This window comes from Planococcus citri, chromosome 3 (genome assembly GCF_950023065.1).
Source record: "Planococcus citri chromosome 3, ihPlaCitr1.1, whole genome shotgun sequence".
NCBI classification, from domain to species: Eukaryota; Metazoa; Arthropoda; class Insecta; order Hemiptera; family Pseudococcidae; genus Planococcus; species Planococcus citri.
Genome location: NC_088679.1, coordinates 43162244 through 43185336, shown reverse-complemented (window position 1 = coordinate 43185336; position 23093 = coordinate 43162244). Strand labels below are relative to the sequence as shown.

Here is a 23093-nt window from a genome sequence, read left to right as displayed (position 1 = left end):
GTATACGCACACCTTTTTAATACTAGGTAGGTAATAGGTATACGTTTACCTGTAACGACATACCATATATGTATAGAGGTATCCGACCGACAAAAGCTCAATTCGAAAACGATACGCAACGATAAACCAAACAATACCAAAGTCGCACGTTTAAAATGTTAGGTACTTTGATAAACAACCACAGAAAATGTTTTTTCAAAACATCCGAATCCGGGAAAATGTCACCATACAGAGGTGAATTCCTGTTCTTCCTGTGCAACAGAATAGAAGCGATGAGGCGGCCCTTTTTTTGTTTGAATTTTCAATATCCCGTTAACCCTTCTTTCGTAAGGGATGGTTTTTCAAAAGTTTTAAGGATAAAACTCGCAGTCAGGAAATCGGAAGTAATTCTTTTTACCAGTTTTGCAATTTTCACTTCGATAATGGAATTTACAAATAGCTTTTGCGGAAATGATATCGTTTTAGAATTTCCAACACCATGGTTAAACTCAAGTCTTATAATGTCTTTCTCTTTTCGAATAGTAATCTATTTATACTCGTATAGTATGGTAGAAAAAAAATAAAGGGGTACGAAATATTTTTACCATCAGCTTTTCTACGCGTATAAATAATGAATACGTAGCTTATGATTTACAAATTCCATCTCACAATTCGATAGACATGTATAGGTACATTAGGTACCTACATAAAACACACCACATAATAATACATCTCGCCATGTTAATGTCGTTCCATTATCACCAACCACACATCAAATAAAGAAAAAGGAGGTACAGAAGATATTACGTTTAGGTACCCCACATTTTTATGTAATTTCCTCTTATTCACCGGAGTGAAAATTAGTACGAAAATTTATAATTTGTGTCTGTATCTCAATAGAGCTCGTTAGTAAAATACACACATTGTAAGTATACCTATCTATATCTCGGTCGAATAATGAAAATCGTATAGCAGTAAGCCTCGTCTGTATAAAGATTTACATGACGATAAGGTCGGTCCGCAAAACTGAGACCATGATAAATGTTAAAACGAAAACAGGAAATGAGAGAATAACTTGGAAAGGAAAATTCAAGGAGGAGCTTAAGGGTGTGCACTTAGAAAGCTTCAAAATATCACTAAACATTCTTGTCACGACACGATAATATTGATACTACCTGCAAGAACGCATCAACTATCAAATATTGTGGAAGTTATAAAGGCGCAGCGCAACCTTCCTTATAAATGTTATTTCATTCGAATCACCCCTTTTCTTATTTTAGAGGAAGAATACCGGATATTTCATCTTCAAAATCGAATTTGCACGTGATCAGAGTTATAAAGCCAATTCGGCCAAGTTGACAACCAATTGATTGCTGAAAACTTAACGAATTTTCTATATCGCGCGGTGCTTATGTCATGTAAGGATGCCTAAATAGAAATAGTTAGGCAATTGTACTGGCATAAATTCGATGATCCTCTTCAAGGTTAAAATCATAGGTGGGAAAATTGATAACTTATGACGTTAGGTACTTACCTACCTAACGTCAGTATGTTTTCGGTAATTCGAGTATATGAACGTGTTCGTTCGAATATATTTTATCTTTTTGATAATGTAATTATTGAACATTCTCTTTTCAATTATTAAATGGTGTAATATTTCGGTACGCGAGTTCGAATTATTTCAAATGATTTATTTTCAACTTTAGTTCCTGAGTATGCATCAAATGGAGTAAGTTCTTAATTCGAGCAAACCGGCTAGGCTGAGGTAACTCCTCATGCCGTAGTTCCGGGCAGTATTTAGGGCTTTCTCAAACTAGGCTACTATATAATTCAGCTAAGAATTGTAGTCGCAACTTATTAATTAGATAATCAAGGAGATGGTTTTTTCTTAAGCTTGCAATTTAGATAATCCAGTTAAGGATTTAATTCGCCTAGTTTTCAAATTAGATAATCTAGTGAAAGATTTCAATATGTAACCATCTCATTTTATTCCTCTGGAATTAAAATGTACGTAATTTTTAATTACTAATTCGAGTTAGATAAAACTAGGACATTGTCCGAAAATGGTTTATGATTGTAGACTCTGTCTACCTTGTAAATAGATATGTTCCCCTGTTTTGGTTTGAGATTACTCGAAAGCTATCTCCATTTAATTAGAGCATTAATTTATGTTGATATAGGTAGGTTATCATTTCCTATACAAACTCACCCCATTTATCTCAACAGTAAAATTCCTATACCTATTCCTACTCACTTACGTTCCCAAGTCCAAAAATTTTCCTATTTACAAATCAATCTATATCACATAAATTAATTTGGCGCCCAACGTGGGGCTAGGGCTTAGTGTGTTTAATAGGTATTAATTAATCCTATAAAAAATTCAAATTTCGAAATTTTTTGTGTCAAAATTCATCTTCGAACATGTGTTCAAAATGTAGGCATGAAGATAGGTTTCGAGTAATAAAATATGGCCGATAATAGAATTATAACTCGCGTTATCTTTATTCCATTGTGAGACACTCTCGCCTGATAGTGAAGTACGGTCCGCATGTGGATAGGTACTGAATAGGTAGGTACCTATCTACTTAGGGAACTAGTTTGTGAGAGAGTGTATTTAACATCAAGTAGAAAGCAACGATAATTATACAAGTCTTTTCGTTGTACCAACTTTGTAAAGTACCAGCATTCGAGTACCAGAATCAAACCAGATAACGACATGTATAATTTGAATCATCTGTACCTCATCGACAAAGTACCAGAAAACGATCATCATTTACTACGTATAATAAAACACGCTCATACATGTAGTTTTAAATACTTTACTTTGTATAGCCTCGGCTAGGAAGGATTTTGGTAAAGGCCACGAAATTAAATTCCCCTCTCCCGCGTATTTTCGAGTACCCGAGTATAAGAAATACGCCTTAGCATTAAGTTTATGTTTTTCTAATAAAATTCATCGAAAAAAAAAAAAATAAAAAAAAAAAAAAAAAAATATGAGTATAGAGGAATCAACATCGTGTTGACTAAATTCTCAGAATCGTACGTATTCGTTTCTCTATTGTATTAGATCGCCATTTTGTATTTCTTATCTTTCTAGTCTCCAACGATCGCAACATTAAGTATTTCTCTTGCCTTTGTAATGTAAACATCTCGTCTTCGTATGTATTTGCGTTTACGTGCAATTTGTTTTGGATTTTATGCGGTTTTTTGATTTTGATTTGAAATTTAATTCGAGTAATGTATTTGCGATCGATTTCGAACTTTTGAGAGTAAATCTTTAATTGAATTTTCGCTTTTAATGAAGTGAAGTGTGGTTCGAGTATTTCGCGAAATTGTGTCGAATTTGATTATTTTCCATCAATCCTATCCTGTTGTATACGTGGGAATTTTTACCGTTTTACAATTATCATGGCGTTTGTAGAGGTAAAGATTTAGAAAACGTTTGAACTTGATTTTTCTATACTATTATTGTGTTGTGTAATTGTCCAAAAGCATTTTACTTGCCAAAATTGGTTATGTAAAATGTAACCTGGCGCCTGACGTGGTAATGAATCCCTTTCGGAATTTTTCATGCAACGTAAGGTGTTTTTGGACAATTTAGGTTAGTTTTAGTTTTAAAATATTTGTGTTAGACCATCGCCTTGATTGAAGTAGGGAAATAGTTCAGTTAGGGATTTTAGAGATAGTTAGGAAAATACTGCCCAGAACAAGTCGGTGTAAACGCTCGAGTTTGTACTTACTGATTATTCTCCATAGTGAATAACGAAGAAGAGCCTGTGATCCAGATCAACGAAGATTCGAAATCTCCGTCTGTTAGTATTCATTATACTGACCCTGCAGTTCTCCAGTATTCGATATCTGATAGTTTTGTACTCGAGTTGTCTATTAGTCCAAACGACAAAATCGATACTGCGACTACATCCAACGAAGCAGATAGTTCGATTGATAAAGAATTAAGTGGTTTTCGAGACCAGTTCAACGAAACTGTTTACAATCCTGAATCTTCCGACGGTTATCTAAAATATCATCGAGCTCGAACAATTTCGAATTCATCATCTTTATCGACTTCTTCGGAACAACTCGATTTAAATTCAGCTGAGAAGAAAGAACGTCGACGAGCCAAAATATTTTTCCCCGAACGTGAATTGCGACCAAAGAAACTTCCAGTAGGTTTCTATAAAGAAACCAAATCCAATAAAAAAACCAAATCGAAATTTCGTCCACGCTCGCAAAAAACGCACGATTCTACGAGTAGTGACGTGATACGAATTCCAGTCGAGATTCCACCGGAAGATAACGAAGTATTCGACGAGTTATATCAATCAGCAGAAATGTCTCATACTCAGCAAGAATACGAAGCAGTGATTGCTGAAAACGCTCGATTAAAACAAAGACAAAAGGAGTTAGAAGAGATTAATCGTAAACGATTATCATTACTACCCGGTGCTGATGAAGCAGGAACATCACAGAATTCGAATAATGTGACTGCTGCACAATTAATTGATGCTTTAGAAATAACGAATGAAAGAATGTCTGAATCTGTAGCTATGCAATTTGCTATACATAACAAACCAAATCGAAGTTCAGCAGGAGGTCGAGATTTTGTTCCACAACCAACTTGTATTACAATTCCACAACGGAATTTTAATTTGAACGTCAAACAAGAAGAGTTTGAGATTGGTATTCCTGGTTCGAGATCATTATTAATCATTGATGAAGTGGAATTTTCGAGTACTGATAATTCAGCTAGTAACAAATCGATTAAAGTGATTTGTGAAGGAGCTCGAGTTACTCCTTGGAAAGCTTCAGATGATCATAGAACTGTTGAAGAATTTCTAATTGAGTTCGAGAATGAAATTCGCCAACTTGTACGAACAAACAAGGAGTATAATCTAGCACTCGATTATTTCTTGTCACACGCTGAATTATTGAATTACAAAAAAGCCATAAAATTTGACGGTCCATGGCACGAGAATGCTATAAAGTTAGTAAAGCAATTCTCAACAATCTCCAATCATCAACGAGATATCCGAAATTTCGAGAAAGACAAGAAGAAACCTCAACAAAGTGTCGTCGACTTTTCTACATTTTGGTTGAGAAGAATGAGGTGGAATACCTCAGTCACAGCCAAATGGATTGTACAAGTTTTGTTGACTAAAATTGGACCAGAGTATCGCGAAATTTTTAAAGAATGCACGGCCAGTGATACTATTGAAGACATTATCGAAGAAATTCGTGAAATGGAAGATGGTGGAATATCAAATAAAAAAGATATGGACGCTTCTATATATTACCACCAAGCTGTAAAACCATTAATTGGTAAGATGAAAAAATCTGGCTCATCGTCTTCAACTAATGACGATTCAAGATCGAGTAGCTCGAATAGAACTAGTAGTTCTAGTGATAATCGATCAAAGAAATTTAATCCTTTTGAGAAATTTGATAAAGGTCAAATTTTTAAGCGTACTGATCGTGATGGAAAAGCTCGATTCAAAGCAGTTGGCAGTGTTAATGAAATCGATATGAAAGAAGAAGGAGTTTCAATTTGTTACGTCGATGCAAATAAAAATATCAAAGATTACGATGTCAAAAATCCTCCAAATTTCGACGAAGAATTCGAATGTAATGAAATTGAAATATCGATCGATGATTTAAACTAGAATTAGGTAACACCAACGGTCGCGGTGCTACCTCAGATCGATCAAAGTCGACCTCTTCTCATCAGGCTGCGATTATTAACAAAAAAGACACTCCAGTGATACCTCCAGTTGTTCCAGAGATACCTAAAAAAGAAAAAGTATTTCTTTTTAATGGAGGTGTATTATATATTGGCAGTCAACAAATGTTCAAATTTTTACAATTCCATGAAAATGCCAACATCGCAAAGGAAGAAGAAGAATACTTGTTAGTTGGTGATTCTTTAACGGCGAAAAGAGCTAATGAATTGCTTGAAGAAAAAACATTCGATATTCCTTTTGGAACTGATCACGCTTTAGTTCATCTGGGTTTGCAAGAATCGATTTTCAAGAAATTTGACAGTTCAATGTTCCAGAATGAATTGAATAAACTTGTATCGAAGCTTAGAGATTATTATCAAATACCAAACATCGTATTAGCGTTGATTCCTCCGATAAATTTTCCTACACCAACAAAAGATTATTGGGATGTTCTTGAGGAAATAAATAAAACAATTTATTTCACAACTCGAAATCAAGAAAAATGTCTTTTTTGGAACGCTTTTTCACCATTTGTTAAAAGAAATGAACTGGTTCCTTCTGAAAATAAATGGTTCAAATATGTCGCTGAAGGCAAAATTCTATATGAACCTAAAGGAGAATTATATGATATCGGAAAATCGAGTTCGAAATTACCTGGTTATGCAAAATGGAAATATTATGAACTTAGCAAACTGCATTACGAAATGTGTAGCTTTTTCAAGAAATATTGCAAAGTAAATTTATTTCCGAAAAGAGACAAAGAATCAAAAGAACGCGATAATTTACTCGATGGAACTTATGGAAAAAGTGACCAGCCAGTCTCATTCAATTTGAATGATAGCATAATCGATGTATTAAATCCTATCGAGATCGAGTATAAAAACAAAGACGTGTCGCCGAAAATTACTGTCCAGTTTGGCAAAATCGATGTAGATGCATTACTTGACAATGGGTGCTCCCACGTACTGATGAATGAAAACGTATTCGAACGCATAGTAGCTGAGTACCCGGAATTGAGGAAAAGCGAAGTTCGAGCTGAAGGGATGGGACAAAAATTCTCTTTGGCTGCTACGAAATCTCATCCGAAAATCAACAAAATGGCATACGTACCGATGAGTTTTCCATGCCAAAAGCCACAAAAGGGAGTTTACAATATCCAAGTATTCGTTGTGAAAGATCTGAATACTCCCTTAATTATTGGCAGAAATTTAATGAGCGAATTTGAAATGGTAATCCATACCGCTGGTAATTACGTCGAAGTCACGGATCCGAATGTTACGATTATGCAAAATAGAACGTTTAAAATTCCTTACAAGGATGCTGACAAAAATCCAGCTAATTTTGAGTTAAACAAAGATCCTAAACAGAAGCCACTCAAAGAGGTCCAGTTCATTACATTGATGAAACCTGAAGAAATATTTTCGATCAGTGAGAATCCAGCTTACGTTATCGAGACAGAATTGCAGTACAAAATAGAAGAAGCAGTTGAAGGCACCGAGCTCTCAACTAAACATAAAGGTACGTTGCGTAAACATATCTATAACAATTGTGAGCCTTTTGAGAATAGGATAGGATTATGCAATTGTTACGAACATAGATTTGCATTCGTTGGTAATAAATTGCCACCACCTCATAAAGTATGGTGTAAAACTCGACCAATTCCACATAGATATGAAGATGGTGTAGCCGAAATTATAAGAAAATGGAAAAAAGAGGGTAAGGTAGTAGAACGTCAATCTCCTTACAAATTAGGTCTCGTTTTTGTCGATAAAGGTGGCGGTAAAGTGCGTATTTGCCTAGATGGTCGTCCTTTGAATGAATTTATTTTGAGACATTCGACTGAACCTCCGAATATTAACCACATGCGTATGAAGTTCAAGGATATGAAATACTTCACGATTTTCGATTTCAACAATGGATTCCTACAAATCAAACTTGCTGAAGACCAACAATGTGTGTTATCATTCACCATTGACGGTATTCCTTTCGTCATGACCGTTGTGGGATTTGGTACTGAAGACAGTCTTGCAGCATTCGTATATGCATTACGATTAGTACTTCGTGGATGTGAAGATTTCACAGGTGTATACGTCGATGATGTTGTTATATATTCAAGAACAATTGAAGAACACCTTGAACACATTCGAATATTCCTAGAAAAAGTAAAAGCTGCTGGAATGACACTCAATCTTCGAAAAACGCAGTGGTGTCGTCGTAAAATTAAATACCTTGGAATGATTTTCTCTGATGAGGGAGTCCAGGTGGATCCTGAAAAAATCGAGCCTATACTGAATTTTGAGCTTCCAAAAGACGTAAAAAGCCTCCAGCAATTCTTGGGCATGTTTCAATACTACAGAGAGTACATGCCCAGAATTAGCCTACTCTGCGCTCCCCTTTATGCGATGACAACTGATAAAGGTGGATTTATTTGGACGAAAGAAAACATTGCGCATTTTGAGTTATTGAAGAAAGAATTGGCGAAAGAAACGTTATTAGCATATCCAGATTTTACAAAGCCTTTTTACGTGTATACCGATGCTTCTACGAAAGCCATCGCAGGAGTAGTTATGCAACCAGTTCGAGCAGATGAAACTGATTGGATGATGCCAATTGCCTTTACATCTCGAGTTTTGAAAGGATATGAAAAATCCTATTCAGTGATGGAACTCGAGTTACTAGCAGTGGTACATTTATTAGCCAAAAATTACTACCTATTAGCTGGCAATGAAGTGAACTTATATACAGATAATATCGCTATAACCTATTTGAAGAAAAATGAATTATTACCAAATAGGATTATGAAATGGTTATTATACCTAGATAACTTCAGAGTGAATATTCAACATATTTCTGGATGTGAAAATTCGATCGCAGATTTCCTCTCAAGGTATTCTTTCAACATCACTGAAAATGATAAGAACTTCACGGTGTTTCTATTTGACTATGTACCACCAAAGTGTTTATATACTGAATTTCGACGTCTTCGAGCTGTTCAAAATAATGATGATGTCGTACGTCATTACATTTTGAAATTTCCAGAAAAAACTCGAGTCGATGATAAATTGAAACTAGTAGTGTACCAGAACCAAAATGATTATGATTGGAGAATATTTATTCCCAAAAGTTTACAACGTGAAGTCATCCAACACTATCACTACGAATACGGCCATGTTGGAATTACCAAGTTAATTAAGATAATACGACGTCATTTTGATTGGCCTGGAATGACTACTCAAGTCTATCAGTTTGTGAACGAATGTATTTCCTGCCAAGTTTCTCAAAAAACTTCAACTCGATTATATGGACCAATTCAATCTATAACTTCAGAGTACTTCAATCAGATGATTTGCGTTGATAATTTTGGTCCACTACCTCCGAGTACAGCTGGATGTGATACTATTTTTGTAGTAGAAGACCATTTTACAAAATATGTTCGACTGTACCCGATTAAAGCCAATAACTCGACTAACTTGATCGAAAAAGTTAAAATATGGATGAATGAATTTGGAATTCCGAAAATTGTGCTGAGTGACAATGGACCTCAATTTTCTTCAAATTATTGGCGAGATTATTGGAAAAATATGAATGTTAAAGTCCGATATACGTCACGTTACACTCCAAATAGCAATCCAGCTGAAAGAATTATGAGTACTGTTGGTTCGAGTATCAGGAAATATTTAAGTGACAAACAGAAATCATGGTTTCAAATATTGCCTGATATTGAAAAGAAACTTAATTATACAGAAAGTACCGTAACAGGTTATATACCCTTTGAAGCTGTGAAGAGAAGATTAATTCCAGATCCATTGGTCGATATTGTAAAAAAGCGAGTTTTACCATCAAATATTCTTCAAAAGATCCAAGAAAATATGAAAAAAGATCAAGACCGAAAACTCGATTATTTTAGTCGATATCGTAAGCCTATTATTTTGGAGAAAGGTGAACGAGTTTTTGTACGAAATCATCCAAGATCATCAAAAGCTAAAGGTGTCGCTGCGAAGTTATGTCACCAATGGAAAGGTCCTTATAAAATAATCAAGAAACCTTTCATAAACGTATATGAACTTGAAGACGAAAATCGACCAGGTCATATAATACGAGAGAATATTCGACATCTGAAAAAATATGACCATACGACTGATGATATAAAGCCTCCACCAAAAGAATAGGAGTCTTTGCCTTCTTGTCTGAGTCTTCTTTCTTGTCTCTCTTTTATTTTATTTTATTTGTAATTTGAATAGATTGTAAATCGTTACAAGTCTCATAGAACTATTCTAACCTGTACATTTGTAAATATTTTTATGTTCACAGAATAAAGCGTATTCGATTTGTAATCGGAACCATGTTCATCCGATGAAGACGACGAAAGAAAGCTACAGTGACTTCGAATGTATACCAGAGAATCTTGAGACTCGAGTTTTGTTTACGCGTTCGAATCAAAATCGCCGTCTACGAATGGTCTTCGCCAAAGTCGACTGCCCAATCGAATACAAAATACGCAATGCCATTGAACAGATGAAGTTAGCTGCCGATATTGAACACGTCTACGTGGAAAGTGAGTTCCATCGCATCGAACTCTATATACGTGATTTCATCGCAATGTCACTCGCCGCAGGAGAATTTGAGGAGTTAAAACCGATCCTAACCTCAGACGTTCCTGCTTATTCGAATTTTGTATCATCTGTCACGTTTGAGATTTTGGGTCTTGCTAGTTTCATCGATGATGCGAACAAAACCCTCTGGAAACCGTCCGTAAACGGCGTAACGCCGAATCCAGAGCCCACTAATTCGAATATAAGTCATGGAGCTGATAACTCAACCGAATCAGTATCCAATTCGCAATCTGAAATTCCAGCCAAAATGCTCGCAATTGAATACCCGGTAAATTCACCTGAAACGGACAGCAAAGAGAAGAAAAAAGTAGAATTTGCAGACGATACAAAACCCGGTGATAATAATGAATTTAACGAGGACAATGATTGGTTTTACGACGACTATTGTGACGATGATTTTGTCACTGACTCTGAATCCGAAGAAGTAATCGAGCTCCTGAATAAAACTTGCCAAAAAATCGATAACTTGAAGGTCACCGTCACTAATGATCAGCGCTGCGTTCGTGAATTACAAGTCCAATTAACACGATGTGATGGAAAAACAGTAAACCAACTCAAGAGTCCCGATGAAGGTATTCCAAATCCGAAAAAGTCAGCTATAGAGAAAGAATACTCGAGTATACCAGCTGTCAAAATTCCTGAGAATCGTACGAAACTCCTACCTCCTTCGCACGCACCAATTTCGAGTACCATGACCATTGAAGAAGTAGTGGCGAAGTTTAAAGCGAATAAAGAATTGTCCATCGAACTGGTCGCCTTTACGTCAAGTCAGCCTTCTACTTCTTTTTCGCAATCGAATTCGACTAATGATGAAGCTACTTGTGGAACATCATCTAGTAACCCACAACCTTCTAATACGAATAATCCTATTCGAGTACCTGCTGCTGTTCCAATTCAACCATCACCAAGGTACCTCTCTGCGAGATTCCCAAATTTGAATTACGGAGAAATCGATGGTCCACAGATATTCTCAAACGACTTGGTGGATCGTGAATTAATTCCAATTTGCGAGATCGTACATTACATTCCATATAACTTCCCAGCCGAATATCAACGAATTACGATTAACTGGAATCCACCCGACCGAGACTTCCCGAACCATCATTTAAGGCTGTGGAATGCGATGACGAGAGGAACATACGTGCATTTTAAAATAGTAATACCTCGTTACCATCTGTATAGACAAAGGCAGACATTTGAATGGCCTCGAATTCATCTAGAGGCTGTAGCATGGCGGAATCATTTGAACTTGGTTAGGCGTACGTTCCGAAACGAGATTTTTCCAGCGATTCATGTTGTACCACCGATATGGTCTTATAATCGCGACTCGAGTTTTGATTTCTTATTGACGATTTTGGGAAAGATACATAACGATAACTTGGAAATCATTTTCGATCCTACCCTCGAAGTGTCTCTAATCAACGATGCTGCTTTGACTTTCTTCGATCCGTACGTCTATTTCAACTTTGAGGTGCTCGATCATGCTAAAGCGATATACGTGCCTTGGCTAGATGAATTCCGATTAGTATCGCGAAGAACCACTGACGTGCCGATAAAGTTGACACCGGATATTCATTTTCACGTCAATGAGACCCACAGTATTAAGTGTCATGTGGTGGATTTCCAAACTCGTAGAAAACATGAAGCTCATCATGGTACCGTAATAATTGGCCGGCAGCAACTCGAGCCTTATATCATTAGTTACGATCCATCAACGGTGATTCTCAACCTAAGTGGACCTCCTCAAAACACCTTGTCTCGATCAGCTCGATGTAAAGTCAAGATTCCTGAAGTTCGATCAATTGGCATAATGAGGAGTTTAAGCTTAATGACTCGAGATCAATTACAATTCGAATTTCAGCCGATAGAAAGATACCTAATTAAGCATACTCGTGGCGGTCGATGATCAGAAAAATGTCACGGTCGAGGTTTTTCTTCGTTTAGTACTCGAGTGATTTGTATCGATTTTCGGTTATGTTTTGAATCTATGTACTAACTATTTTGTAATTGTCGTGTATTTCTTTTGGATGATGTGTTTTTCCGATTATTGATCTTTTTTCATATCTTTTTTATTTTGTACTCGTTTAATTGTATCTTTTTGATAAAAATGTAAATATGTTGTTTGTTGAAAGTTAACCGAATGTTTAATGTTATATTAGATAGAATGTTGTTGTTTCAAAAATTTTTTTTGTATGGTGTCAATTTTCCCCTCCTATCGATTTTCTTTTTGTCGGGGGGAGAGTTTATGTCATGTAAGGATGCCTAAATAGAAATAGTTAGGCAATTGTACTGGCATAAATTCGATGATCCTCTTCAAGGTTAAAATCATAGGTGGGAAAATTGATAACTTATGACGTTAGGTACTTACCTACCTAACGTCAGTATGTTTTCGGTAATTCGAGTATATGAACGTGTTCGTTCGAATATATTTTATCTTTTTGATAATGTAATTATTGAACATTCTCTTTTCAATTATTAAATGGTGTAATATTTCGGTACGCGAGTTCGAATTATTTCAAATGATTTATTTTCAACTTTAGTTCCTGAGTATGCATCAAATGGAGTAAGTTCTTAATTCGAGCAAACCGGCTAGGCTGAGGTAACTCCTCATGCCGTAGTTCCGGGCAGTATTTAGGGCTTTCTCAAACTAGGCTACTATATAATTCAGCTAAGAATTGTAGTCGCAACTTATTAATTAGATAATCAAGGAGATGGTTTTTTCTTAAGCTTGCAATTTAGATAATCCAGTTAAGGATTTAATTCGCCTAGTTTTCAAATTAGATAATCTAGTGAAAGATTTCAATATGTAACCATCTCATTTTATTCCTCTGGAATTAAAATGTACGTAATTTTTAATTACTAATTCGAGTTAGATAAAACTAGGACATTGTCCGAAAATGGTTTATGATTGTAGACTCTGTCTACCTTGTAAATAGATATGTTCCCCTGTTTTGGTTTGAGATTACTCGAAAGCTATCTCCATTTAATTAGAGCATTAATTTATGTTGATATAGGTAGGTTATCATTTCCTATACAAACTCACCCCATTTATCTCAACAGTAAAATTCCTATACCTATTCCTACTCACTTACGTTCCCAAGTCCAAAAATTTTCCTATTTACAAATCAATCTATATCACACTTATTCGATAGAATACAGCCTGCTTCTTTATTCTTTAATCATATCTATTTCCTCGAGCTAACAACTTTACATAATGTATAGGCACCTGTAATTTTCATCTTTCTGGATATTTTTACTGCTGCTTAGGAACTTATGTACTTAATAGGTAGGTACCAGTGTGAAATATCTAACATCGACCATACACAAAAGTTACTTTATTCGTAGAAGGAAAATTATTGAGATGATTGAGGTTCTCTTAAGACGTTGGGATTTCAAAAAGGATTTTATTGTTTTGAAGAGCAATTTGAGCCGCTCTCGATAAACTAGGTATAAGGATAAGAAATAAAATCATTCGGCCTTATGAAGAATAAAATGGGTTTTTGAAACTGCACGTTGTATGAGAACTCTTGCGAAGTGAGCACTCAATTTTCATTTTGATCGAAAGATTTCCATTTACTCACGAAGTCTAAGTGTGAATAGTCATAGGTACCTACCTATGTACCAACTGAAGACTTTGAGTTTAAGCCGTCACTATAAGCAATATATCAAGGTGCTCCAATAATTTAAAACTCGAAATTTCTAATTATGTTATTCTGAAGTTTTTAATCGGAATCACCTGGTATACCTACATACCTACTGTTTTATGATGATTGGTTCAAATTCGAAATTTTTTAGTAGGTAAATAATAGTTATACTCGTAATTATTAAGAGGTATTGAAAACCAAAACGGGCCCACAATGAATGTTGGACCACATATTTTAGTAATCTTCCTGATGAAAAAAAAAAAAAAAAAAAAAAAAACACAGCTACAACAATTATCTACCTATCTAATGTAAAAATAATAAAATTCTACCAATTGTTTTTTGTTTTTTTTTTTAACGAAACGAATGCGATGAAAATTCGAATTTTTCAAAACCCATGCATGAATTAACGATTTTTGATGATTTAAGTAGGTACCTACCTATAAGTAAGTATAGGTAGCTTATTCTTTTAAAGAAAATATATCAAAGATCAATAGTCCTGAGACAACAATATCAATTCACCGGAACCAAATTTCACCGTTTTCAGCCACAGACATTCTGGAGACTCCAGCGCGATTTTGTATTTCTCCATGGATTTTGAAACTTCTCCAGAAGGCACGTAAGTTAATTTGGGCAATTAAAAATCGAGTTGTGACTTATTCTCGGCTTCTTCAATGAGTTTATTCACATTTGATTTGATTTCCAGGCGGGCATCTCCAATGCATTTTTTAAACCATACATATTTTTCGATAACTGGAGAACAGTTAAGTAGGTACTATTCAAAAAGTGAATGAAAAACGCATCAAGGAGTCTACCTCCACGCATCTTTTTCTGTTTTGATACTCGTATCTGGCGAAAAATTAGATCAGATTTGTTATAGTTATTAAAACTTTGTTCACACCATGATTTGCCAATTATGGATATTTTCCTTTCGACAACATTTCTCACAGTAATAATTTGCAGCCTCTTCAAATTTTATGCTCGTGGCCGATGGGATAAAATCTTTTTTGTGAGATTTTCTTTTTTCTTAATTTGTGTTTTTTCAACATATTACGTTTGTTCCTTTGATTTTATGGGTAGGCAACTTATTTGTCTATAATGTTCTATGTAGGTATCTTATGAGGAAAACGAGAGAACAGCGTACCTGTTGATAGGTAAATCATTGAGAATTCTTTTAAAAGCACCATTACTTGCCTCCAGTTATTGCTGTTTCATTAGAGGACTTGAAAGTTCCATCTATAAGTTCTTGAGAACTAATTGTGAGTAGCTGACATAAAATGAGCAGCTCATACCTACCTAAGTGATAATGTTGAGTGATAGGTACTCAAGTATGTGTACATGTAAGGAAAATCCTCAAACTTTGAGACCGTAGATACCCTTTTTTTTTTACGGTGTGTGCTGTTTATGAAGCATGAAATACCTATACATATTTATTTATCAATGCGATGCGCAGCAGCGAAGAATAAGCATACTTACATGCGCCTCGTGAGATTTTATTAATAAACAAGTAAACGTTAGTAATTAATGAAGTAGGTTTTGTTCGATAACGCGAGCTACATTCAACATTTTTATTCAATTAAATAATAAAAATAATTATACCGCATTACAAATGATTAAATGTTCTCTTAATTATATGCTCGTTAAACCTGTCCTTTTATTAATGCTATTAAAAGTGTTAATAAAAATTAAAACAAACAAAGGAAGTACGCGTACTTAACTAGAGTATAAAAATTTCGAACTTTATCGAAGGTTTCGTAATATACATATATTTTTTTCCTTTTTTCTTTCTTTCTTTTTTTTTTGACTCATTTCACGACCTATTTAGTAAATTTTCCAATTAATTATGAAAAGTCATAAAATTTCAATTGGTATCTTTTTTTGTAAACATGTGTGAAAAACCAATTGCACGTTGCTTTTTTATTTATTGACCCAAGTATTACATTTTGTATTTCGTTGTTTTAATAGTATGTGCAGCCAGCTAAAACAGGATACCGGCATCCTATTTAAATCATTTTGTTTTTAATAGTTTACTATGCTTTCCAAGAAATTATTTAAACCATGGAATTCATTAGAGGGTTAACCTTTTTAAGAAGCGATTCAGGTACTTCGAACTTCTATTTATCCATGTAGGTAACTCGTATCAAAATGCTTCAGTCAATCTGTAGGTCTAGGGACGTAAGTGCCAATAAATTTATTAATGTAACTTCAAAAAAATTTACAAATATTTAAATTCTATGGTATGATATGTACTGTACTTTACTTACTTAATAATGCGCGGTAAAGTTAACCTCAATTATTTCGACAAATTAAATGATCCTGATACAGTAATACTAAATACATACCTATTTTGGTTTGTCAACTTCAGAAATAGGTAGGCACCTATGTACAAAGGTAACGCTGCTGAGAAAAATACTTCACCATCAAAATTAAATTCATTTAGCTTGCATCCATTGTACATATAATCTTTATAAAAAAATTATCACATAATCAAGTGACGGAGATGTAAACAATAATAATCAAAGAATGGTATTACAAATCAAAGACTCCATCACCTATCGCGATCTCTGCATTACCTTTTGAACTAGAAGGCTCCCTTATGCAGAAAATGCGGCAGAAGCGATCTCTATAGTAGAATAGGTGTTACAAAGTAATACTTCACTGTAACACAGACACAATCTTACATTAGTCCCAAAACTGCAGCATTGGCACGAATTGGGAAATTAAGCGCAAAACCGAACAATTTCTCTTTTCAGAATAGGTCGAAATCTATTTTTGACAGTTTTGAGCGTAGATGTGAGTAAATAGTAGTCACATTGAGATTGAAGAAAGAGCGAAATTTTCTCATGACTTTTTTCCCAGCATAAAAATTGAAGGATCTGTAAACAAATTTTGAGGAAAAAATTTCGTGATTTAAAAAATAGGTAGGTAGGTCTAGGTACCTATTGCCTAATCACAAAAGTGAATAGCATGTTGAAAAACGAGTAAATTTTGTTGTGAACATTTTTTTGGTGCCGACTGGAATTTGAAAAATTACCAATCACACAAATCTTACCTACCTATGTACGATCTCAATTTTTAATGTTTTCCCCCGAAATTTTTTTATCAAGTGGTGTGTACATGTAATTCTTCAAATTGTAGTCCTAGACAAAAAATTGTGAATACCTACAACATTTCTTTCACTATTTGATACTCTATCCATTTTTTGATCGTTTTTTAAACTGTGATATTTTTTCTCAAAATCTGTTCGCAATCCCTTGAATTTTCAAGTTGGGCAAAAATTGTTTCTCACTTTTTAGTGCCTGCAATGGCCACTTCCTGAGATCAAAAATGGATTATGACTTTTACGTTCTTATATACCTCAACGCAATTGGCTCCTTAATTTTAAATATAGGCAAGTCGTTCATAAATATTTCTTTAGTGGTAGATCTGAGTATACGGTCTGGTTAAGAGATGAAATAAGTAATGAAACTTAGTTTTGGAGAAGAATTTATTTGAATTTTGGTTCATTTGAAAGAAATACTGGCATGATTGATTTAGTTACCGAATAAATATATTTGAATTAAGAGGAACATTTTCAAAACAATCAAAAACTCAAATTTTTGTAATATCTTTTCGAGTACCTAGGTATATATTTTTTTTTTGGTAAGTTTTGCAAGGAAATTAAATTTTTCAAAAATCAACAAAACTTTGAAAAAATGGTAAGATTTTTAAAAGTAGTTGCTGAATTTCCTATATTGTTGTCCTGATGAATGCGGCCTTGGTACATGAATTCAACATCGTTTTAGCTAGGCACCTCTGATTTTAAAAAAATGGAAAAATGAAAGTTAAGGACAGTAAAATTATGGATTTAAGCACACAATATTAGTAATGAAAAACTTTTTTAAATGCTAACATTGCAAACTAATTTTTGCTGATATTTACTCTAATCCTTTGGCACTCAGAAGACATCACTAAGAAAGAATTTTGAAAATTTCCATCGATGTAGAGTAGAATGAAATAAATGGAGATAGGTACACTTGGAAAATGTCTAATTTAGAAGGAGTTCTTATCCTTCACATTTCGTCTTACAGTTTTACCAAAGTCATATACTTACTCCTACCTGAGAAATATACACTCACCTAACTTTGATGTTGTGGAGAAGGCTTGAGAGACATTTTCATAAACCTGGTAGGTAAGCCAATTAATTTTAAGAACTTACTTAAGTGCGCCCCTACCTGCTGAAAAATTGAAAAAAAATCCTTATGCATTCTCGGAGCTGTGGCTGGAAATTATTGCAGCAAGTATGTATACAATCGTCTCTTTGCTTCCGACTTATTCAATAAAACCGTATCACATTATAATGGTGGGAATTCAACGTGATATTAACCATATGCCCTGTTTAAATATGTCCCTATGTTTACGAATTTAAGTATCTCAGCGAGAAATTCATTCTTTATTTTTTATTAGGTACCTACCCACCATATTTTTTAATGCATGATACCTAACTATAGATACCTATTTGCGCATAAAAAATATGTATACACAAACGAATAATTTAAAAATGATTAAGCTAGCATATTTTCTCGAATGTAGGGCAATCTACTCCTTACATCATGAACCGAAAAAAAAACTAGGCACTTAAAAACGTTAAAGACTCTCGCATAGGTAAATTTCTGTACTCACTAAAAATAAGTTGAAGTACTGCAACTTTGAAATCATTTTGAATAATGGTTTAATAAATTATCCAACTATCTTATCGCATCATATTAAGTATAAAAGAAACCTCGAAAAAAGAACTTCTGGTGTATAAAAGTTGGCAGAACATTACGGATGAGCAGTATGTTAAAAAAGGTTATCGTCAATTAAGTAACGATGTTCTGGCCTCTTACCTTTTAAACGTATACAGCAGCGTCAATATACATTTACATACTCACACATATCCACTCTTATTAAAACTGAATTTTGATTCAATTGATTTCTTCATGTAAGTAGTGCATTTCTAGCCTATTTTGAAAATTTAGACAATTTTTTCCGCCAGATTTTCTTCTTTTTTGTCCTCTTTTAGATACTAGACCTAATCAGGTAGGTCTAGGTACCTTCATACATATTATAACTAATGTATGCGTCATTAATTTAAGACCCAAGATTTCCCTAATTCGAATGACCATTCTCAGCATCTGGTTTCTTTCATATTTCCATTATAGTTGGTCGGTTGGGGTTGAAAGGCGGAGCCATAAGCCTTTTATGAAATTCTTCGTTTTCTATATGAACATAATATGTAATAATGAGTATTTTAAACGTCGTATACATGTCTGTACAGTTTTGATTCCCGTGTAGTAAGATAAGTTACCAAATTTCATTCATATAGGTAATTTACTTATGTAAATTTCTAGTGCTTGTGGTGAAATTATTCTTGTACATAGTTACAGTGTCACAGAATAGTGGGTAAGTTGAAAGTTCAGTTTTTTTCTAATTTTATTTCATTGAGAATTGCTTTTGAGAGGTAATATGAATGAGTATAGGCAAATCAAAATACGTAGGTATATATATGGTACGCCAACGAACTTTTTCAGGAGTAAGATTTGTATAAAATGATTAACGCCGGTTTATTAGTAGGTACCTATTTTTAAAGGCAGTTTTGCGACGCGAGAACATAAATACCTAAGCATTTCGTGGATTTTCTTTATTTTTTTTCTTTATTTTTTCTTTTTATTTAACAAGGTTTATTACAATCTTAAGGAGACCTTAAATAAGTAATATTTTTCTTCATTTAAAAAAATATCTTTACTGTTTCTTGTGGTTTTCCATGAGTCAGCATATTTACCTAACTCTTTGCTTCTGACGTGAAATTCACCTATACTTAATAATATACTTATGTTTCACTGGATAAATGATTTCCGTTTCGTGGTGTTTTCGTAGGTTCCTTTCCATGACTTCAAACAACTATGAACAGTCACAGATTGAAAATGAGCGGAGAAAATTTTTTCCATGAATACGTCGAACCCTGTCAACATCAACATCATGATTCTGAAGGTGCCTATCATTACAACAACCAGAACTTGATGTCGTACGGTAATTACAGTGGAACTTCAATTTCATCGAAAGACCGAATAATGAAAATCAGCTCCAGCGAAAACAAAAATACATTTTTATCACAACTGAATCCTATAAAATTAAGCAAAATCAATGAATGTTCCCAAACCCTTTATTCTCATAAAACGGCTATGATTCACACAGATGAATCGCGAATTTCTCAATGGTTTCAAAATTCGCAAGACAGATTCAGAAATATTTTACACCAAGAAGCACATCCGATCCCATTTCCAGGTAATAATACGTATATGATCGATTTTATTTATGAATTTTGTATATGTACAGGTAGTATAAACGAAAGACAGAAAATTATTATCAAATTCTTTCTCCAGAAACTTGAAAAAGTACCTATAGCTATAGCTTATATCGCAAATTGGGGAGATAAAATTCTCCGAAAAAAATCAGAATTGATGGCATGTTTAAAGTACTAAAAAAACTGATTTTTATAGATAGGAAAAATTGACACAACTTTCATTTCAAACCTAATATATAAATCGAATATCAATACTTAGGTAGGTAATATTGTAACTTATAGATATAATTTTTCCATCAAAAATGATGTCAGGTATTTTTTTCATTTTTTAGTCTAGACTTCATTATTCTTTTATTTCATTCACTTTTTTATTTACCTATTTTGATGCCAACTTGGCTATACCTATCCAATTTTTAACTTAAGTCTGTACCTGTTTAGGAGTTTAGGCATATTTACCCTGTTAAAACTAATTTTTTTATAACAAAACAAATTTTCAGATAGCACCGCACATATCCCATTTAATGCACAAAATTGTTCACGGAGAGCCAAGAAGAAGACGCGAATATTGTTCTCCAAGGTACCTACCTATACCTACCTACCTACTTAAGAAATTTATGTACCTGCTTATTTGTTAGTTGAAATGATAAAGAAACATTTTTCAACAAATTATTTCAATTGCAGGAACAAGTACGCGAGTTAGAAGCATGTTTTAGACGACAACGTTATCTTACCGCGATTGAAAGAGACGACATGGCTTTATCAATAAATCTGACATCAAACCAAGTGAAAATTTGGTTTCAAAATCGCCGATACAAAATAAAAAAGATGACTGAAATCCCACCCTGCAAAAGCTTTCCAAAATTGTTCGACAATACGTCCAATTCAACAAGATCTGCTCATTAGTTAATTTTGTGTAGTATAGAGCTAACTCAGCATTAGATAAGCAATATAAGGAAATAAGCATAGGAAATTCCTGTAAGTAGGTATAGCAATTATTTATGAAAAAATATAACTACGTATATGTCAAATTTTCTTTTATGTAGGTACTTTATGCATGATGTACAAATTCTTGAACCTGCACTTTTCATAAGAATTTCAATCAATGGTTTGTTTGTTGTTTTTTTTTCTTTCAAATAAATCTGTCAGAAAAGGTATCTATTTAAGTTATTTTTGAAGATTGTGTTCATGATTTTTAGGAATGGATTGTATTTTTATGAAACCTCAAATACCAATTAAAGAGCTCTTTGAAATGTTTGAGGTGAATTAGAAAAATCACAGGATGCAGTGATATTCATAATTTCAACGATTCAACTTCACGTTTCACTGCGTAATTCATAATGAATTTATAATCGTTTGAAATTCAATAGGTTAAAATCCGATATGCATAGGTAAGTAATTAACTGATTTCGTCTTTCAAATCATGACAGTAAAACAACTGGTGTATAATCATTTTGTGGAAAAAATAATTTCATAGCAAATGTGAATTTAAAATGTTAGTTTTGGCAAAGGTATTTATCTCTGTGTATAATAGACGAATTCTACGCATATCTTTCATGTCATAAAATTTAAAAAAAAACTTAGGTATTTGTTTTGATACTATCATAATAAACAGGACAACAAGATGAAGATGAATTTTTCACATTCCTACGTAGAATGGAAACGCTACTTACCTATTTGAGCACTCCGCAATAGGCAATGAGAGGTACTGCAGTTGCAAAAGAAATTTTTAGAGCCTATTAAGTAATTGCTACAAATCCTACCTTTTTTTAGGGAGTGAGACCTTGAAACAGATGTCTACATGGCTTTTATGCATTTTTCAGATCATTTTTACGTACCTACCAATGATAATGAAATTTGGAATTTCGTCGAGTGATCTATCTCGAAAGGAACAATTTCTTGCACCGAAAATAATTTCATAATACAAAATCGCCGTCATGCAGTCTTCCATAATTTTACACCTACAAATACGTCAAACGTTTCCTAAAAATATGTACTTGATAATGGAATCGAGAAAATTTTGCTTATTTTTAAATTTTATTGTCACAAACAGCGACAATAGAAAATTTTACAAAATTTATCTTTTCTTGATAGGCTATTGCGAAAATATTCCAAAGCTGTTCAAAAACAGAGGTGCAATCGCATTAAGATCACTGATACAAAGAGTTAAAAATAGTATGCTGAAATTACAAGTGTCTCAAAGGTACAATGGTATCAAGGTTGTACATACTTCCCCAACGGACCCCACTTCTTTAAAAAAATCCATTTAGATAGGTAGTTAGGTACCTACCCTGAAAATGTTTTCTGTTTGCCTATTTAAGTTTTGTATCAAACAGAAAGCATTTTAAAAATATTTAAGAAAATTCATTTATGTATTTCATAAAAGTCGTCACGTGAAGTAAAAATACGAAATACATAGGTACTTTCACTCAAAGAATTTCTTTAAGTACGGTCCATATGCTATCACCCTAAACAACACATCACCTCTCTGATCGTATCAACGCAAACTAAATTGAAAAAATTCTACAGAGTGAACTAAATTAACGATTTATGGTTGCAAAATTGGCAACACATCAAAGAAATCGAACCTATGGCAGATACGGGCAAAAGAGCGAGCATTCCACTATTGGTTAACGCGAATTTGATGGAAAAATAAATATCGGTAAATAGTTTTAATTCTTGGCTCGACGGCAGCCGCCATTGGTGGAAATTTAAAGCGAGGGTTGAGTAGAGGTAACACGTGCGGTGGCCTCTTAGATAGCGTTCACCACTTCCTGAAATTAACTTAATAGCTATCGAAGATCACTTATACGTTAACCCT

General features: G+C 33.9%; 2 protein-coding genes across 2 annotated transcripts; both read left to right on the top strand.

Annotated features, from left to right (window-relative positions):
* Positions 1–1394: 1394 nt before the first annotated feature.
* Positions 1395–5639, top strand: LOC135838482 (uncharacterized). The gene is made up of 2 exons (XM_065354132.1): positions 1395–1708; positions 3736–5639. Coding segments are annotated over exons 1-2 (1905 nt in total). The 5' UTR covers positions 1395–1707.
* Positions 5640–9905: 4266 nt separating this feature from the next.
* Positions 9906–12807, top strand: LOC135838481 (uncharacterized). Its single transcript, XM_065354130.1, has 2 exons — positions 9906–11124; positions 11158–12807. The coding sequence occupies exons 1-2, from the start codon at positions 10050–10052 to the stop codon at positions 12213–12215; spliced, it is 2133 nt and encodes a 710-aa protein (XP_065210202.1). The 5' UTR covers positions 9906–10049; the 3' UTR covers positions 12216–12807.
* The last annotated feature ends 10286 nt before the right edge of the window (positions 12808–23093 follow it).